General features: G+C 24.7%; 2 protein-coding genes across 3 annotated transcripts; both read right to left on the bottom strand.

The window, feature by feature from the left end:
- Positions 1 to 715: 715 nt before the first annotated feature.
- On the bottom strand, positions 716 to 4289 carry LOC114120524 (uncharacterized). 2 transcript variants are annotated; one of them, XM_050207300.1, is made up of 2 exons: positions 4084 to 4289; positions 716 to 3994 (listed from the first exon to the last, which is right to left on the bottom strand). In XM_050207300.1, exon 2 carries the CDS (start codon positions 3932 to 3934, stop codon positions 2708 to 2710), a length of 1227 nt encoding a protein of 408 aa, XP_050063257.1. In that variant the 5' UTR covers positions 3935 to 3994; positions 4084 to 4289; the 3' UTR covers positions 716 to 2707. The 2 variants fall into 2 exon arrangements, with proteins under 2 accessions (XP_050063257.1, XP_027838257.2); XM_027982456.2 differs by having other exon boundaries at positions 716 to 3954.
- A 9610-nt stretch (positions 4290 to 13899) lies between these two features.
- On the bottom strand, positions 13900 to 15426 carry LOC114120536 (FAD-linked sulfhydryl oxidase ALR-like). Its single transcript, XM_027982474.2, has 3 exons — positions 15283 to 15426; positions 14404 to 14551; positions 13900 to 14208 (listed from the first exon to the last, which is right to left on the bottom strand). Exons 1-3 carry the CDS (start codon positions 15317 to 15319, stop codon positions 14046 to 14048), a joined length of 348 nt encoding a protein of 115 aa, XP_027838275.1. The 5' UTR covers positions 15320 to 15426; the 3' UTR covers positions 13900 to 14045.
- Between the last annotated feature and the right edge of the window lie 4420 nt (positions 15427 to 19846).

Genomic DNA, 19846 nt, shown 5'->3' with positions numbered 1-19846 from the left:
AATGTAAAATTATAAATCAATACATTTTTAATTTGTATAAATACATATGGTGTTTTTTAAAAATATTTATTAGTAAGAAAAAAACGTCATTCTGTTAAAACCGGATTTTCGATAATCTGGATAAAGTTCGGTCCCATCTTGTCCGGATTAGTGAGACTCTAGAGTCTACTGTATTAATTCAGTAAATTAGCTGAAAATGACACCAAAACTTAAAATATAACACTAAAAGCTAAAAATCCATTTACATACAAAAAATAGCAAAATAAAATTTCCTATTTGGAGTCTGGTATACAAAACAAATTTATAGTTTACTCTGCTATTTTTATCTGTATCCAACAAAAATTAGCAAGTGCTATAAAATTAAAGCCCTGCTAATAAGTATCAATGTTAATTTAAATTAATTATGTAAACAACATAATATATGAGTTAGGAAGATATCCATGGGTTAAAATTGAATCAAATAATTATAATAATAATAATAATAAATTGAATCCACGGTAATGTAAATTACATTTAAAATGACATTATACTGATCAATTTAAAAATTTATTATTTTTCATGGTTATTTATGTATAAATTAAAAATAAATAAACATGTATATATATAATATATTTACAACATTTGACTATGTTGGACTTTTAATTTTAGACATAATCACATCACACAATTTAATATAAATTATTTTTATTAAGTCTACTTTATGAACAATAAATAATAAAGCATAGAATATAATGTTTTATTTTACAAGATAGGTATAAACAATAATTGTTTTAAGGTATACAAGATGTACTTACAATAATTAATACTAGTGAAAGATAATCTATAATATTATTTAATGATTAAAAATATAATGTATGAGTAATTATATAAAATTAATTTTGACCAAGTAATTAGTAAAGGCTACTTAACCCTGTTACTTTCAACTGTTTCAAAGGAATTCCATACATTTTTCAATCAAAATATTTATTATTGGACTTAGTAAAAACTAATAATTTATAAATCACAATTTATATATATCAAAAATTATAAAATTATATATTTTGACAATTTTTCACTTATATGATAAGAACAGTTGATATCGAATTTAACAATTAAATTATAACCATCTTCATGTTATTTTGTAATACAGAGTATTTTTAAATAAATACTTAAAAATTAAAATTCAATAAAATAATATGTTGTAAAATATTATTGTATAATATTAACATAATATAAGTTTATAGAAATTATATGTTGTAAAAAATTATTCAAACATTTGTAAGTCTTATGGATGCAAACAAAAATGAATACATAAAATTATATAAATATTAATTAAAAATCTAGTATGATGAATACATAATATGTACCAATTAGGTGGGAATAAAAATATAAATAGATAATGGTTTAATAAAATAAAATAACAATTTAATATTTTTAAAATAAATAAAAATATAAGACTATGGTTTAAATAATATTAATAGTTTAGTAATTGTATAAAATACTAATTATAAGACCTTTAATATATCAAACACAAATTCTCAAGAATATAATAAAACTATAAAGTCTTTTAGAGCATAATAAACATAAAATTTCAAGTGAATATTCACTATAGTCTTTCAAAACAATTAGGATAAAGATAAAAATTACTTTGGGAATGATACATTTTGAGATCAGCTCGCAAATTACTGTACTTCAAAAATTATGTGAACATTACATCAGACTTGAATAATGTGTCTTAAATATAATTGATCTAGCTATAAAAACATTTTGTTAATTATTTAACTAGTCTTAGTATAATGAAAAGCATTATTGATACATAAATTTAAGAATAAAATTAAAACAAGTGATCAAATGCTATATATAATTTTACTCCTTAATCTTACAAATTTTAAATTTTAAATTACAGTAACTTATCTTTGTACGAATATACAAAATTATTAATATATAAAAAAAAAATTAAGACAGCCAAATAATTTTATACATAATAATTAAAAATAAAAAATAAATATGGTATATATAGTTTAAACTATGTAAATACATATAAGGTGTAACAAGACTATTAACAAACTTCCATAACAAATGTTACTATATTTGTTAAAAAGTCCTGGTGCACCCTGGGGCCTGTATACTTCAAAACGTATTTAATTGAATGCAGACATTTTATGAAAATTACAAGGTTTTTATAAAATATGACTAAAATTATTGACATTAAATGTTCTAAGTATTGTTTAAACTAATAAACCAAATTGAACTATTTTGTTTATAACAATATTATTATATTATATTTTAAAAATTTATTACAAATTGTGGCAAAATTAATATTTTCACAATCCATAAAATAAACATAATGTTTTTTAAACAATAATAGTAAAAATATTTTATAGGTTAATAAACATAAATAATACTCTACTTAAATTATGAGTTTTTATCTAAAATATAAATCAAAAAATAAAGGTAAAAAAATCACAGTAAAATAAGATGTATCTTTACTTATAAGAGGTTTCTTTTTGTTTTTTGACTTCAGATTGCAGATTATGTATATTTAACATTTTGCACAGTCATATTATTTAAAATTAAAATAACCATAAATAAAATAAAAATCAAAAATAAAATAAAATATTTTAAAAGGAAAACAATATAAACTACTCAAAAGTATAAAAACAAAGAAAAATGAAAGTATTAAGATACTTAAAAATAATTCAAGTAAAATTAATATTAGATATTATTGTTAATCTATAGTAACAATAATGTATGTAGTTTTAACTGAATGCATTATAGATAACTTTCTTTTTTTAGGAGCAAATTTAAATTCATTTGTTTTAAAAGACCTAAATCCAATTTCTCCCCAAGTTTGCATACCAAATATTGGTATATTTGGAAATACTTTTGCAATAAGAGTATTATCTTCAATAGGCAATGAATGTCTATCTACGCACTGGAACATCATTATGAATGTCTTATGAATGTTCAATTTCCCAATAGTCTTGTCAACATGCAATGCAGTGAGTTTTAATCCTTCAAGCACTCCATCATCTGTTGTAGAACTAATGAAATCTGACACACAACGTATACCATCTCCACGAAATATAATTGCCTTCAAAACACCAGGAATATTTTTTTTTGGTGGATTATCATAATCTAAACTTGATACATGACCTCCAGACAATGCAAATGGTTCAGACTGATTGTTAGACACCATTTTGACAATAAACCTGATCATTCCATCAATATGTGGTGCACCGACTTTTAAAAATATTATTCCTCTTATAGGGCGTGGATCAGATTGAAAAAATTCAAGTATTGGTTCTTGTGCAAATGAGTCGGATGTAACTACACGTGTAAATACACTCACATCGTAACTGTCAGTTGTAGGCAAGTAGAGAAGTGCCAGCTTTTTATGCATCATGGTCTGAACAGTTATTAATTCATTTTTTTCATTTTTGTCTGGATAAATAATACCTTTAGCGCCAACTGGTACAAATGTTTTGACTGATTTTGGCACTATGTCACTTCTGGGAAAGAAACGGTTATCATTTCTATCTCGTAAACGCATACAAATTTTTGGTCTGGATCTAGAGGAAGGTCCTCCAGCCATACCTTCAAAAGTAAACAATACTTTTGGTTCAATTCTTAAGTCGATAAAATGTCCACTGTGTATCGGCTCTGGCCGATGATCAGTCCCATGCATATAATTTAGAGAAGCTGCTTGAATCCATGTACGTTTTTTTAATAGTATATCAGTAGCTATTTTTAATGAACTGTTGACTTCCCGAAGTGTATTGAGATCATAATAATTTAGATAAGACAACACCAACTTTAGAACAGAATATTGTTCAGAAAAATATTCACCAAAATCACCAGAATAAGGTGAATGTGGATCAGTAGGAATATCTTCTGACTTAGATGTGTTACTTGAATCCAATGAATAACTGCTTGAGCTCGGCAGATCTTCCATTTCGTACAAATATGCACCACCTAAAAATCGAATAAAACGATTTTGGACCTGAGTTTCATACTTTGGTATTCAAAGGTATTTGGTAACATAATAAATTACAAAATATTAATAAGTTATCTAATATATTTATGAAAATATGTTGTTCTCACCTACTATAAGAAGTAAGAGCTAGTATTGCAAATTGCGTTTTAGCCAATCTCCCTCAATTTTTTGCAGATCACGTTTAACTTGATGAAGACAAAAAACCCATTAGTAAAACGCAGTTGACCAAAATCTTATAAGTTAAAATATTCAATATTGAACGCTTTGCATTAGATCAAAACGATATTAGTTAGTATTAAAAAACTAAAAAAAAAAAAATGTATTATCATAATGTGATATCACTTACTTTCCTCGCTCTTAATGGCCATGGAGGAAAACTACATACGATTTATTACTCCAAACTCGGAGGTAGAATAATAATTCAATATAATATTTTAACGAATCTCATACTAAGGTATTGATTTATTCTGTTCCGGAAAACAGTTGAAGTTACTTCCTAGTAAATATTTAACGTGTGATCCAGTCATACAGACCTCGTTCAAAACAATATAATCGTGAGTATTACAAATAAATGTAGATAGATAACGTAGGTACGTGTAATATTTATAGTGTCTTCAAAAATTAATGCACAATAATACAAAATATAACAATGTGTTTGGCTGTATGAGTTACCTACTCATTACTGAGTAATACCATAGTTGATATATATTTTTTATTATATTTTATTTTAACAACGTTAAACGACTATGATATACTATTTTTAGTGTTCGGTAGGTAGGTACTATTTATTGTAAAGACAATTATCAAAATAGTGTGCAATTATACATGCTAAGGTAGATACCTATGTTTTGAAAAAAGCTTTTAAATAGGTAGGTTTATAAGTTTATTTTATGGGATAGGTACGATAATTTGAACATCGACCATTAATTATCTGCACGTGATCGCAAGTTCAGAAAAGTTATGTTTTGTTTAAATCATAGAATAAAACATTTATCAAATCATGAATGGTGAACATTTTTTTTATTGAGACAATTATCACTTTCTTAGTAGGTAGGTAACATGAAATATTTATTGTTTAACACGTTCAATGCCGCGGCCTATTATCATTTTAGAACCTACATATATATTTTCTTATACTTTATAACCAGGGCTAAGATTTGTATGCAATAAAAAATTGTAAAATATGTATTTTGTTTACCAAAATATGTTAAAATATGCATTGAAACTTTTAAAAGATTTTTTTTCTTTTTTTTATTATTTAGAAACTTAATCTGAGCCATTAGTTTCAATAATTACAATATATATTATACATTATATATAATAATTAATAAGCTACTAAATTAGAAAAACATTATTTTTTTTTTTTTTAACTATGAAACCAGTGTGATTGAATAAATTAAGTGTAGAATCTACACTTGTAGATACACTGTAGGTATAATATTTTTATAAGATAAACACAAAAATATTATAACAAAAAAAAATTGTCTGTCTTTATAAGTATAATATAATTGAGAAATAAAATAATTTAGAATTAAAATTTATAATTCACATACAAAAGTGTTGCATGCTACGACAACATATTTTTTTAAATTGTCGAATATAAATGAATTAAATACGAAATATACAATAAAACATGCATTTTTTGCATTATTATATTCGAAATATGCAATGATATTTATTTTATTCAATACTATGCAATAAAATGCATTTTATCCAAAATATGCAAAAACATGCAAAATAAAAACACCACCATCTATCTCATCGTGAAGAGCTACGTGGACAATACTGACAAAATCAATAATCAGAAGTCGCAAAAAAAACATGCTGTTGCATATAAATCCTAGCCCTGTTTATAACTAATAATATTATTTAATATATTATACTATTTTAATTAGTATGTAGTTTAATTTTATATTGTCGATAAACTGCTGTATAGATACATGTATAATATCATTAAAGAAACTATATAAATATGTTTGCTTATAACTTATAAATAATATTTTAATTAAAATCTTCTAGATTTAATTAAATTCTATTTAGTATAGACGATAATATCCAGTACATATGTCGGTATTAAATTAATAATAATAATAAAATCACTTTAGTTCCCTATTTACATTCCGGGAAAAATCGAAAAAACAGATGTATTTTTAGACCAAAAACAAAACCAAATCTATCATTCAATTCGTAATATAATCATAAATAGCCAGAAGCAAAAAATAATACAATCAAATAATTTCAGAAAAAGATATGAGACATTTAAGTTACTAACTAATTTGTCGACACCGACCACCAGCGCTATGTTTCTTATGTCAACTACGTGTCGACGCTGACAAAAGTATGACAAATATATTATATATTTATATTTTTTTTAAATAGAAAAACTAATCTGTTGTTTAGATGCTTAGTTTAGAAAAAAATAGCGAATTTTAAAAAAAAACAAGTCGTTAAGTATGCATTTTTATTTTTAGTAAAATTATTATTGTTCTGAACTGTTATAAGTAAATTAAAGATGATAATAAAAATATTTTGTAGGTAGATATTTAAGAATCGCTATAACCAATTGTTGTTTTTTATTTTTTATCGATAAAAATTGAATTTAATTAATATAAAAACATTAGTTTGTTGACACATTTAAAAAAACAAAAATTAAAAAAAAGTGAATAAATAATAAACAAAAAAAAAATAGTTAATATAATAGGAACCTAGTGATTGTTTATTTAAAAAAGAATTAAGATTAAAATTATTTATTTATTATTTTATTACTTCGTTGAATTGAAAAACTTTTGACTGAAACGTAAAATTAAAATATTGGTTTAGGTATATGTTTATAATGTTTGTATAATGTATAAGTAGTACTTATTATTGTAGTTACGTACTATTATTTTTTTCTTAAAATATTTTCAAGCATTAATGTAATGTATTATGTAGAAAAATAGAAAAAGATCTTTCACAAGAGACTTGAGTAACTGGCAAAGTCAACAGATATTTATACGCTAAAGTTAATAAGCTATATGCACTATAAAATAAGTTGTTATTTTTATTATCCTACTAATTTAGACTCAAACATTATACATTTATATCTAAAAATTAAACGCATCACAAAATTATCGAATAATAAAAATATAGAATGATGGCCGGTGGCCGATGGGCCACATTTTGTATAAGCAATCCAGGCCACCGAAAAATGTTCCGGTTGTCCGGTGGGCCACTCCGGCCCTGCTTGAATGGCACCTAATGTATTATATTTATATTAATTGAATAACAAACTTAATAAATAATGATAAATATTGTTTAATAACATAATACGATTTTCGATACGATTATTAGGTATCATATTTTTAAATATTTTTTGATGATAGAGCAGTTATCTTTACTTTTTATACTTTGTATACTTTTTTCTGATCGTAAAAATCGTGTCAATAAAATTTTAATGGTCTGTGGTTGACAAAAAGTTTTATACTTACGTCCGTCTATAAAATGATGAAAAAATTCAATTTCCGTACGTAAAAAATTCTTCAAGATTCAAGACAAACCATTTTGTGATTGGTTATCTGTATAATGTTACACAATACTACTAATACCTAATGATTTTTTCGACTTGGAAGAACAAGTGAGAATTTATTTGAATATTTCAACTTAGGGAGAGGGAGAATTTCTTTTTCGATGTCAACTACTAATAGCTTACTTTTATGATCGTAAATTTGTAAAATATAATTTTGTTAATATTTTTCTCATAGTATTTGATTACATAAATAATATTACATACACCAGTCTATCTATATTTATAACTTTATAATACAACTTGTCTAAATTCCTTATAAATAATAATGATTATAATACCTACGTATCTACACTTATTGCAATGAAATAAAAAAATATTATAAAAATATAAATAAATACATACTTGCAAACTCATTCAAAAAGCAAATCATTTTACATAGATTGATTAAATATTCAAGTAATCTTAATTCAGTGCTTATCTGCAAAATGAACGCACACAGTCATCACGTTCGTTTCGTTATCGGCTTTTGATGGGCAATATCTGCTGTTACCTACGTATTATGACGGCTCAATCGTACAATAATCGTGGTAAACGAATGTTTTTTCAGTGTAATACAACTACCTATAGAAGGAATAAATCGAAGTAATTCTTGAAGTATTTTAATATCAACGTTCAAGCAAGTACCTAACGTATACACATTAAAAGAAAATAGTTTGATGTCCGACAGATCGGTTGTTTTGTCTGTTATTGTACCGAAAATCTAAACATATATGTATATATATATAAATGCATACAGTGTATATTATAGATTATACAGTGAGAGGGGGTGTTACAATTTTGATATCGATACTACCAAGTTTAAACCCCGAAATTACGCGTCGGTTATAGTCACTTATCAGTTACCAATCATAAGCGGCTTACTTTTGAAAATTTTGAGGGAGGCTACAATTATTTACATAATTTACAAAATTATTCAATGCATACAAGACAATTAACATATCAATAATTAGATGTTAGAATTAGATAACAGTACCTAATGAATATTTTATTTTAAAACCAGCATTCTGGATAGGTATCACCTGCAGTGACCAGTGCTAATTTCTATGTATGTGTTCTGTATTATATGTATACGGAGTGATTTAACGGGTGTCTTACATAAGGGCTCAAAAATTAAATAATTAACTATTCCAACTATCGAAATTGCCTAATAATGGTAAATACTAAATACCTATAGAATACCTATAATATAGAAATTCGCATTATCCGATAACTTCTATGCGATCGACCGATAATGGTCAAATTAACTTTTATTCGCAATCGATCTATATTCCTAGAAAGATCGACCATTTCTGTATAGGTGTATAATATAATACTACATATAATAATAAAAGTAAAATTTTTTCAACATAAAATGTACAATGTACAATAGGTATATATTTGAAAAAAAATATTTCTTAAAATTTTTTGACTGAACTGTACTGTATTTTTATAATTTTACAAACATTTTTGAGGAGGCTTAGTGGCTATCACTATGCCTCCCAAGCCTCCCCGGATAACCGTAAATGTCCATAATGGTGACTCACTCGACACCTAATGTAGGTAGGAGTATAGTAGAACAAAATCCACTTGCTTACTATTTTAAAATGCAATGATTTATCAAAATGTGTAGCATACATTTCTATAGTAACCTCAGACCTACTCTATGATGATAGGTACACACGACTCCAACTCTACAGCTGTATGGTGGTTAGACTTTTTAGATTGCTTTTTTAAGCACTTATTCTTATAGTTATATTTTAAGTGCTTTAAATCGCAAATCCACCGAACCCTGCTAATAAGTATAAAGTATACTCTTCTATTCTTAATTTATAAGTATTTCTGTCGAATTTGATTGATTAGTCAGGTACTTCGATCCATAACAATTTATAAGAACCTAATATTAATTATTATTGCAAGTTTGAATAAATAATATTAAAAACATAACTTCTATCAAATTTAAAACCATCTAGAATATAATTCTTGTATTTTCCAATAACAATTTGAAAAATAGTTCAATGAGTAAGTAGGTACCAAGTTAAATTGATTCTGCCATATTACCTACATATAGTTACATTTAATAATTAATCTAAAGTTTTTAGTCATGCGTTCACTGTGACACGACAATAGGGAATTTATATTTAATATATTTAAGTGCCATCTGCTGCTCGACTTAGGTAAAATCAATTAATAGAGGTTTATAAAACTTTTTAACCACATTATTAACTAAAGCACGAAAATTGTTTTAAAAAAAAAAAAAAACATATGCAAGAAAATACATTATTGTAAAACCGAGTTATCTATTGGCTTAAGCTATTGGTAAATGTATTAAAATATTTTAACATTTTAAAACAAAGATAAATCATCGCATTAAAAAAAAAAAAATAACAGTTCTGAACATAGTTCAGACTTTACACTTACAGTGTGTTTATGACGTAAATAAAGTAAGTGGTGAGAAGTAAATAATGTAATAACCAACCTTGTAAGTTACCCACGCTTCGACAGTTTTACATTTTCTTTAAATTTGACAATATTGATATGGAACATTAAACAAACTTTATACTTAACAAAGTGAGATTATATTAAAAAGGCACATTACAGTAATTACAACAAAATAATATGGCATGTGTACTTACTATAGTTAGTAAATGTTTTTTCTGACATATTGTATCGATCATAAAAATATAATATAGTCTACTATATAAAATTATTGTTTAATATTTAGTATTTTAGTAGGTACAATATGTAAATAGTAAATGTATTATGATATATTAATGTAATATTACCCAAATTATTATTAAACTATAAATGATGATGATATATTGATAATATATAATATATATATTACATCCAATAAGGCCGTACCTGAAAAAAAATTTCGGGGGAAGGAGGTCCAACATTTTTTTGAATATCTAAATACTGAACACTTGTCATTATTATCTATAATTTACGTTAAATATTTCTACTTTTAAAAATTTCGGGGGGGGGGGGGGGTCTGGATCCCTGGATCCCCCAGTTACGGCCTTGACTATACCATTTATACATATTCATTTAAATATAATAAATAACTAATAAGTAATTTATAAGGTTTAACTATAGCTATGCGTTGATTAAATATAAATTTAACGACACAGTTTACAATCATAATTCTATAATTGAAAAAATAATTTTGATAAACGTCATTAACCTAAACATTTTGAAATTATTAATATTATTACATTGAATTGCAAACTGATACAATATAGTAGTAAAAATTATAAAATATGTAATTGTATAGCAAATGTTTGAAAATTTCCCGGTTCCTCTTAATTAGTTCATAAAAGAAATAAAGAACCTATAAAAAATATATTATTATACAATCTTTTTATAGATATTTAAATATTATTATAATTATATTCTAATAATAATATAATAAAATATGCAAAATTTTCGGAAAAAATGTTAAAATAAATTACTAGGTACCTAATATCTAATACATTATAATATATATATATATATATATATAAAAGCAAATCATTAAATTTTACTTAGTGACATAAGTAAGTTTACTGACTGTTTCCGTTCAAATTTTTTTTCTTGTATAATTGATATATGTAGGTATAATGATATACCAATATCAGTATATCATTAAATTAAATTTAGATCCAAAAAAAAAAAAAACTTACCTACCTTTTATTTTCGAAATTGTATTATTACATGGTATTTCAATAATATAAAATAAATAAATGAAAACTAATAGTTTTTAATAAGATAAAACTTTTGTAATTATTATAGAATTAGTATCTATAAATTATTATAACTTGTTACGAATATAATTTAAACATGATTTTATTTACAACTTATAATAAAATTAATAATTAAAAATAAATTGTGCTTTATGTATACATTTAAAAGTCCCTTTTTAGTTAAGTAACAACGGTAACTAAGAATATAAAAATAGATTCAAAAAAATAAATAATAACTAAAATAACGAAATGAAAAAAGTTTAAATAATACTAATATACATGTGTAGAAATTATAATATAAGAATGTTATAATTAAGTAATTATTATTCATTTCAACATAATAAACAAAATAATAACTTATTAAATAAATATATTATTTATAAACATACACATTTATGAAATATTTTAATAAAAATAATTATGTTGCAACACTCTTTTAATATGGAGTGAATTTGGTTTTTGTCAAAATAGGGAATATCGGAACATCAATCATCATCAAATCTGTTTTATCTTGGAAAGATAGGAGTAGCGGTTTATTTTATATTTTACAAGCTTTTAACTCTATTTAAAGCTCTAATTTTGTAAATTTGTATTCACCATAAGGCATTTGTCATTAGTCACCAACATCATCTATAATGTTGTGTTAAGAAAAATCACGAAAATTCCACAATCTTTTTTATTTTAATTGATAATTATAAATTTATTATATTATGAGGAAACTGTTTTTGGTTGATTTAACCCTCTTTTATTTAATAATGTGTCACGTTTATTATGTACATGGACAGGTATACAACGAATTGCGTGCCACTATATCACTATAATGTCGATGCGACATTTGACATGCGCACAGAATAATGTATAATGTAAGGTTTTTATTGTTATAATAATAGAAAGCGACGATCATATTATTATTAAATATTGACGAACCGCCATTATAGTAATCGTGTATATATAATATATTATGTGCGGACGAATGACGGGTGGGCGGCTAAGTAAACAAGTATAAATTTGGTGACTGGGGTAAATCGATTTTTTTGTCAAAAATATAAATCTGTCAACTAAAACCTTCGCTACACAAATACACCCACGGTTATCACAACGGTCCCGTGTGTCATGTATATATTATTTTATATACACAACAGTTGTGGCAGATTCTTGAATACAGTGCCTACATATTAACTCTAAAATATTATTAAGCACATAATAATTTATAAATGTATTAAATCTGAGTGTCTCGTCATGTTTGTTCACGGTTACATATCCATAAATGTTATTATACCTACATATTAATTATTATCTACCCGAATTATACAACTAACATTACTATATTACTTAAAAAGGAATTAGAACATAGAATACTTTATGGAAATAAATAATTTAATTAGAAATATTTAGATACCTACATAAATTAACTCAATAAATTGGCTGTTGTATGATGTAAAAACATAAAAACAAACAACAAACTATTGTAATATTGAAGTTTATAAAAAAGACTATAAGAAATTATATCTATAAATTCTATAAATTATTTTTTATAAATTTCTAATAAAGTAATATGATTATGTTAATAAGCCATATTCCAAGAATATAAATTTAAAGTAATAAGTAATCAAGTAAATTTGTATGTTTAACACAACTTAAAATTAAAAACTAAACAAAATTGTGAAATGTATGAGTTGGATGAAATTAAATCGTTATAAAACATTGCATAAAAACAAGAATAGATAAAGCAATCTAAAAAGCAATAGATTGGTCTGAATTTAGTGGGTAACTGCCAGAGTCCTGAGCATTGATAAAATATTACTTGAGTTTCTACAACACTTAAGTGTTTTTTTCCTTAATTTGTTAAAAAAAAAAACAAATCTTAATTAACAAATACAGTAGATACTAAATGGTATTTAATTATTTTTGACAAAATTAATCTCTTGTTTATGTATACTAAATTGTATTTTTCTCGATTATTTTAAAAATGTCTACACGAAGTATACGAAAGGTGATGACTAATGACGGGCAAAAAAAGAAACAATTCATTCATTGTAGAGTCTAAAATACGTTATGTATAATAGTAATTTTAATATAATAAAACATTAAATTTCCAAAATTAGTTATTAAAATTTATAGGTTTAATTATTGCTTTATATATCGTCGGTGAAACTGATTGAAACTGAGACATATACCTAAATGTGTTTATAAAATCAAATGTATCGTGACACAATATCTCGCGCGTATCTCCGTGTCATAATGTATCATGACATACGGATTAGTATCAATAATTTTGATTGATGACATACGATGTATTATTTGAATATTTATAATTTTTTTGGATATTTTATATTATACGAGATATTTACACAACAGTATTATAGAGTATTTTTTTTTCCAAATATTTTGATGTAGGTATATATCTTATTTTCGACTTTTTTGGACTTGCGAGGTATTACAGTTTCACCGACCATATGTTATCTGTTTATCGTTTATGGTTTACCTATAAATACCTATTCATTATAAGTAATTTAATTTTACAATATTATATTATAGTTAATTTAGTTATGCAATTATATGAAACCATTGAGATTGAGCAAAACTATTTAGTATTTAAAATGTCTTACTAAAATGAGTAAAATGACTAAAATGTCTCTATCATAGATACAATATAGTAAAATCTCAAACTGTATTGTGATATCTAAAAATAAATAATAATATACTATTTACAATTTATGTATCTATACAATTACATAAATTTATGTAATACAATTATAAAATACACACATGTATATGTATGTATATATTATGAATTTATATTTTAATCACAACTTCCATCATTCCATCCGTCTCTCCATCTTTCGTTTACTCTGTGACAATCAAAAATTGATTTTCCAATTTTTTGATTGACATCATTGTGTATAGAACATAGCCATTCCGATAATGTATTTTGAGAATCAGTTTCTGGTGGTCGTTGGGATAACCTATTAATGAAAACACTAAATCAATATTTGCAAAATGCGAATTTTATTCAGACAATTGTATATTTATGTATATTTTGTATGTAGGTACATATTAGTATATATTTTGACCTATTACTGGCATACAACTATACATAGGTATTAAGATACTAGGTAACTATTAGTCTTATAACATCATAATACATGTGTGTAACTTACAAATGAGTAAAATCACGACCACATGCTTGACAAGGGTACAGACGTCCGATTAGATCAAAAAATTGATTTATATCTTCCTGCCTTTGGGGAGAAGGTTCGTCCGGATAGTTTGCTACTATGGTATGAAGCAAATTCCAAGTATGATATCCTGGATATAAGCAACAAATATCTCAAGTTTAAATAATGTTTTATTATTTATAGAATCTTTAAGCGTGTAAAAATGTTTTTTTAGATTGGTTTTAAGTTTTTATACGTGTCTATAGAATAATTTATAATCCCGTTGTGTCTCCTGCTATTCTACAAATTCGTTGCCATGGTTACCAAATACCAATATAAATGTTGAGGTATGAGTCAGATAGCATACTATTATGATTTACGAAGAATACATATAGGTACTTTAGAAGAAATTGACAATAATACAATTCTAGGGCTAAAAAGTTATAGGAGCTAAAAAAGGCAAAATATACACAAAAAAAAATTATATTATAGAAAAATAAAATATAGTGCGACGGTGAGTAATGTTTTGGAAATATGACATTTTATTGAACTAAAAAAATAGTTTTTAAAAAATTTATTTTCATTCTTTTTGAAGTTAAACATGATATTATTTAAACACATAGTTTAAGAAGAAAAAAAAATCAATTGTTTTTAACATAATAATATGTTTTTTTTAATATGCTTGATAAGCGTATAAAAATTAAAAAATGTACACTTTTTCCTTAAAATTGATGAAGTATGCAGAATAATAAATATGCATTTTTATTTTTAAATTTTAGATTCTGAATGGAGTGATTAAGTGATTTATGGCAGATATTTTAGAATAATCATCTTAACAGACTATTTTTATCAAAACTTAATTAATGTGATATTTTTACTTACCGAGTTGAATTTTATCCAACGGGCAATTGTGTTCCATCTAAACTTTATTCTCCAGAAATAAAATATGTTTTAGAAAATTTAGAAAATTTAAAATTGTTAGAAATAATATACACACGCGTGTTACTATAGGCAACTAATACAACTCGTAACAGAACTATTTTATTTTAATAATTGGTATTTAGGTACTATTTACATTATCTACGTAATTCTAACGCATACAAAATTCTAAAACACTGATTTATAGATTCAAAAATATTTTATGATTCTTAATATAAAAACTGCAGAGTATTTTACTGAGTACATTTTAAATTGGGATATCTTGTTGCGAACCAAATAAATCTAATAAACAAAATTAAAACAGATCTATAATTTGTTACTCGTAATTTTATACAACATTAGGAACAAAATTCCAGATAAACCGAAAATAAAAACTGAGTAGTTTCTATGATTTTTTAGTAACGTTTTTATTTAATATTGATATTATAATTAATAACACTTAAAGGTGTTTCATAAGCCATATTTTTATGCTTAGGATAAGTAGGTACTTAAATATACGCCAAAAAGTATAGTCTATCCATCTAGGCAGAAAAAGTATAATTTCTATTACATTTTAAGAACAATTAAGAATGAGAAAAAAACCAAAGAAAAACCAGACATTTTACGCAAAAGCAAATTTGTTTTTTTTTTTTAATTAAAAAATAAATAATTAGGAAGACTTAAAATGTTCACTAAGTGTTTATATAAGTATTTACTAGGCGTAATAAATTTTAAAAATAAGTTTTTTTATTTATACATACTATTTAGGATATATTTTTTTTTTATTTTAAGTATTCTACTTTTATTTGTTTTGTTTTGAATGTACAAATGTACAATGCATTTTTTTCAGAATAAAATTTTTTTTTTATTTAAACTAAGGTTGTCATAAGTTGATAATTGCCTAATTAAAACTAGGTATCGTAAATGCAGTCACGATTTTTTTTTTTTATAAATATTTCCAAATCAAATTTTTACGAAATTCATCAGTAAAATTGAATTTTAAACAATTTTCTTAAAAGTTATTATTTAGCAATAATAAATGAAATATCAAGACTTACCTTTCTTTAAAACAAAAATAAAACAAAACCTTTTAATTTTTACAAAGTGTATGAAATAAAATATATTATTTTTGCAAAAGCCTTGATTTTATTATTATTATTATTAGATACCTACTAAAAGTAAGTACAAATTTGGAATTCACTATAGGTTCATAACTATTTAAATATAAATAATAAACATTTTGAATAAAATATGTCCAAAACAAAATATATAGGTTAAAATGATCAGATTCATTGTTTTAAATTTAAATACTTTGAGATTCTTAATATTATGTAAAATCATACATATATTATTGTTATTGTTCTTGTATATTATTAATTGTTGTGATATTTTTCTACCACCCATAAAATAATAAAACAATAGTCTAATAATAATAAAACAAACAAAAAATAGAAATAATAAGTTTATTAACAAAAAAATATAAGCTTTATGTCATTATGATTAAAATGTTATATTTTATTTATTTAGATGTATATGTATAATATGTACCTATAGAATATTTTAGTTTAATATATTTCATATTAAGGTATGTTCAATTATCAATTTATGTTTATTCAATTAAATCGTCCATATTATTCAACAATAAATGATTATAAAAATATAAGATATAAAATTCATCTCTAGATATATTTTAACCGAGTAGCCAAAGTATAAGTAATTTAAATTTGTTGTTGGGGCAATGGATAGGTAGTTCAACATTATAATAATAAACTACTATTATGCCAATTAATGATATTTCATTATTTACCTACTAGTTTAATTTATTTTAGATTATGTAAACTTGTTTAACAATACAATTTAAAATGATTACTTAATTGACTTGGCTTCAAAATTGAACCATTTTAATCTACAATATACCTACTGTTTATAATTGTGTAAATTAATTATAATTTTAATAGAAATATGTACCAGTTAAAAATATAGTAGTATTCATTGTTGAAATTCATCTTTAGCCAGAATATTATGATGATAATATGTATGAATAACACAAAGACCTAAATGTTTAAGAAAAATGAAACATATTGATAAAAATTATCCTTTAATAAGTATAGAATTGTTATAGAATTTTAAAAATGTGAATATTATAAGTTATAGCTTATATAAAGTATTTTAATAATAAAATTTGGAATAATTGATAATTACATTAAAATACATTTTTAGCTTACCATTTAAAAAAGAAAAATTAATTAATTTAGTGAAAGATACTTTTAAGAAAATAAAAGAATTTGAATTGATTAAAAACAAAAAAAATCCATTATAATTTTGTTTAATAGATAAACATCTACTAATAGTTGTAATATTCTTTTGAATGTATACCTCTCTTTAACAATACATATATATTTGAAGATAATGTGTTGAGTGTAATTTTTAGGTCTTTATTTTTTAATAAAATTTGTCATCAGTCTAAATCAATATTTTATTATATAGTACATACATATAATCAACATTTATGTTTGTCGTCAAAATCGTTATCAACATCTCTAAAGTATTCTGATATTTTTAATTTAACATTGAGAAGTAATAGAATTTGAATATCAATTGGTAAAAATCTTTTTAAGATCTAGACGATTCAGTACCTACCTAATTTATCATTTAAAAAGTAGTAAGATAATTTACCGATTGTAACAATTACTCGTGTCATTAGTAATATTTATATTTTGTATTTAATTCAAAAGCTATAGTGAGAATATTGTAGTAAGCTTTTTCTTCTAAGACTCTTTGTCTTAACTAGTGTTTCAAGATTAAATGTAGGATTTTTCTATCTTTTATTTAAACTAGAATAAAATAAATATAATTATCTATAATAGGTAGGTACTTATATAAGTATACATACCTAGGTGTTATGTTAATAATGGTTAACATTTTTAATTTTAATATTTATAAACTAAATAATTACAACAATAATGTAAGTGTATGTGTGGTTATTAATTAATAACCAAGTCAATTTTTATAAATTAATCATATATTTTTTAAATAATTTTAACTTAAATAAAAATTTGTATTTAAAATACATTTACCTAGGTATACCTATCTATTTATATTATTTTAAATGTTTTGTATACTTATAGATATAGGTTTTTTGTTTGGCTTTAGTATATCATATTTTTCTTATAAATATTTTAATTATTGACTTATTTCAAACTCAAGCTAAACTGGCATTGACTAATTACTAACTATTATAATTATATATTTACTGAACATAAATAATAATGACTAAAAGTTATACAATTTTAATAAATCAAAGTGAAATATGTATTGCATTCAAATAAATAAATTTAATAAAAATGTTTTTCTTCAAATTACTTTAATTTTTAATAGATATTGATAAACACGAATATCTCGAGGCAATAAACTAACAAGTATAATAATCAAATGGGAACATAAAAACATCATTAATTCATATTATAAGCCGTATTCTTTATCTTTATTACCTGTATAGTTTATAGGGTAACATCAGTAAAACTACGGTTTAGAAAGAATTATAGTGCATTGATAAATTTGGTTCACAATACGTTTTAATAAGTACCTAAGTAGGTATACGCATGTTGTATTTCAATTAAAAAAAAAATAAAGAATAAATATATTTTCATCAGACAAAAAACAGGAAGTCATAGGACTATCGGAGCACTCGAGTACCGGGGATACATTTTATGTAATATTATTAAATAACATCATACTCATCGTAGAGACTCGAGAATACGGCAGTATAATATAAACCGTACGGCGGCGCACAGGGCTCCGCGTACGCAAACGTTAGAAATGTAACCGTGTTTTTCGACGGTCTCGGCGAGACCGTCTCGCCTGGTTACCGGCGACGGGATGCGGCGTCGGTAACATGGTAGCCGGTAACCTTTGCAGGGCGTCCGATTTAATATCATGAATAGTATGAGCAATCGCGTATGCGCGCGCGCGTACACACACAGGACGACGCGCACACACACGCACAATACGAATTACGTGCGGCGTCCCACACTCCGCCTCACCCCACACCGAACTCGCAAATTTATAATAGTAATACATAATATAATGTGGTGATCGGTATTCGGTTAACCGATTATCGTCATTATTATTATTGTTATCGAAACGGACATCTTTTCCCCGTCCGTTACCCGAAAATCAGACGATCGCAAGCGTTTCAAACGCCCTCGTCGCCCATGTAACATTATAATAATGATATACCCATCGTTGTAGCAGACGTACGATTTTATATCGCCCGCCGTACCGACCACCTTGCGATTATTATAATAATTATTTGTTACAATAATTAAAAAACGGTTTCGGACAAGCCGACCGTCGCGCCCGTGGGCGGCAACAGCGATAGCGAAAGCAGATAAAAAAAAAAAAAAATGCTTCAATAAAAATAATATCACGTTACGTTATATCGAAACGAATAACAATAATCGTGTAATCATCGTTACAATAACATTTGACCGCGCCAGCGATTTGCCCGTACGCTTGGCCGAGGTCG

This window comes from Aphis gossypii, chromosome X (assembly GCF_020184175.1).
Source record: "Aphis gossypii isolate Hap1 chromosome X, ASM2018417v2, whole genome shotgun sequence".
Lineage (NCBI taxonomy): Eukaryota > Metazoa > Arthropoda > Insecta > Hemiptera > Aphididae > Aphis > Aphis gossypii.
Note: the sequence above shows the minus strand (reverse complement) of the source record. Positions and strands in the feature narration are given on the sequence as shown.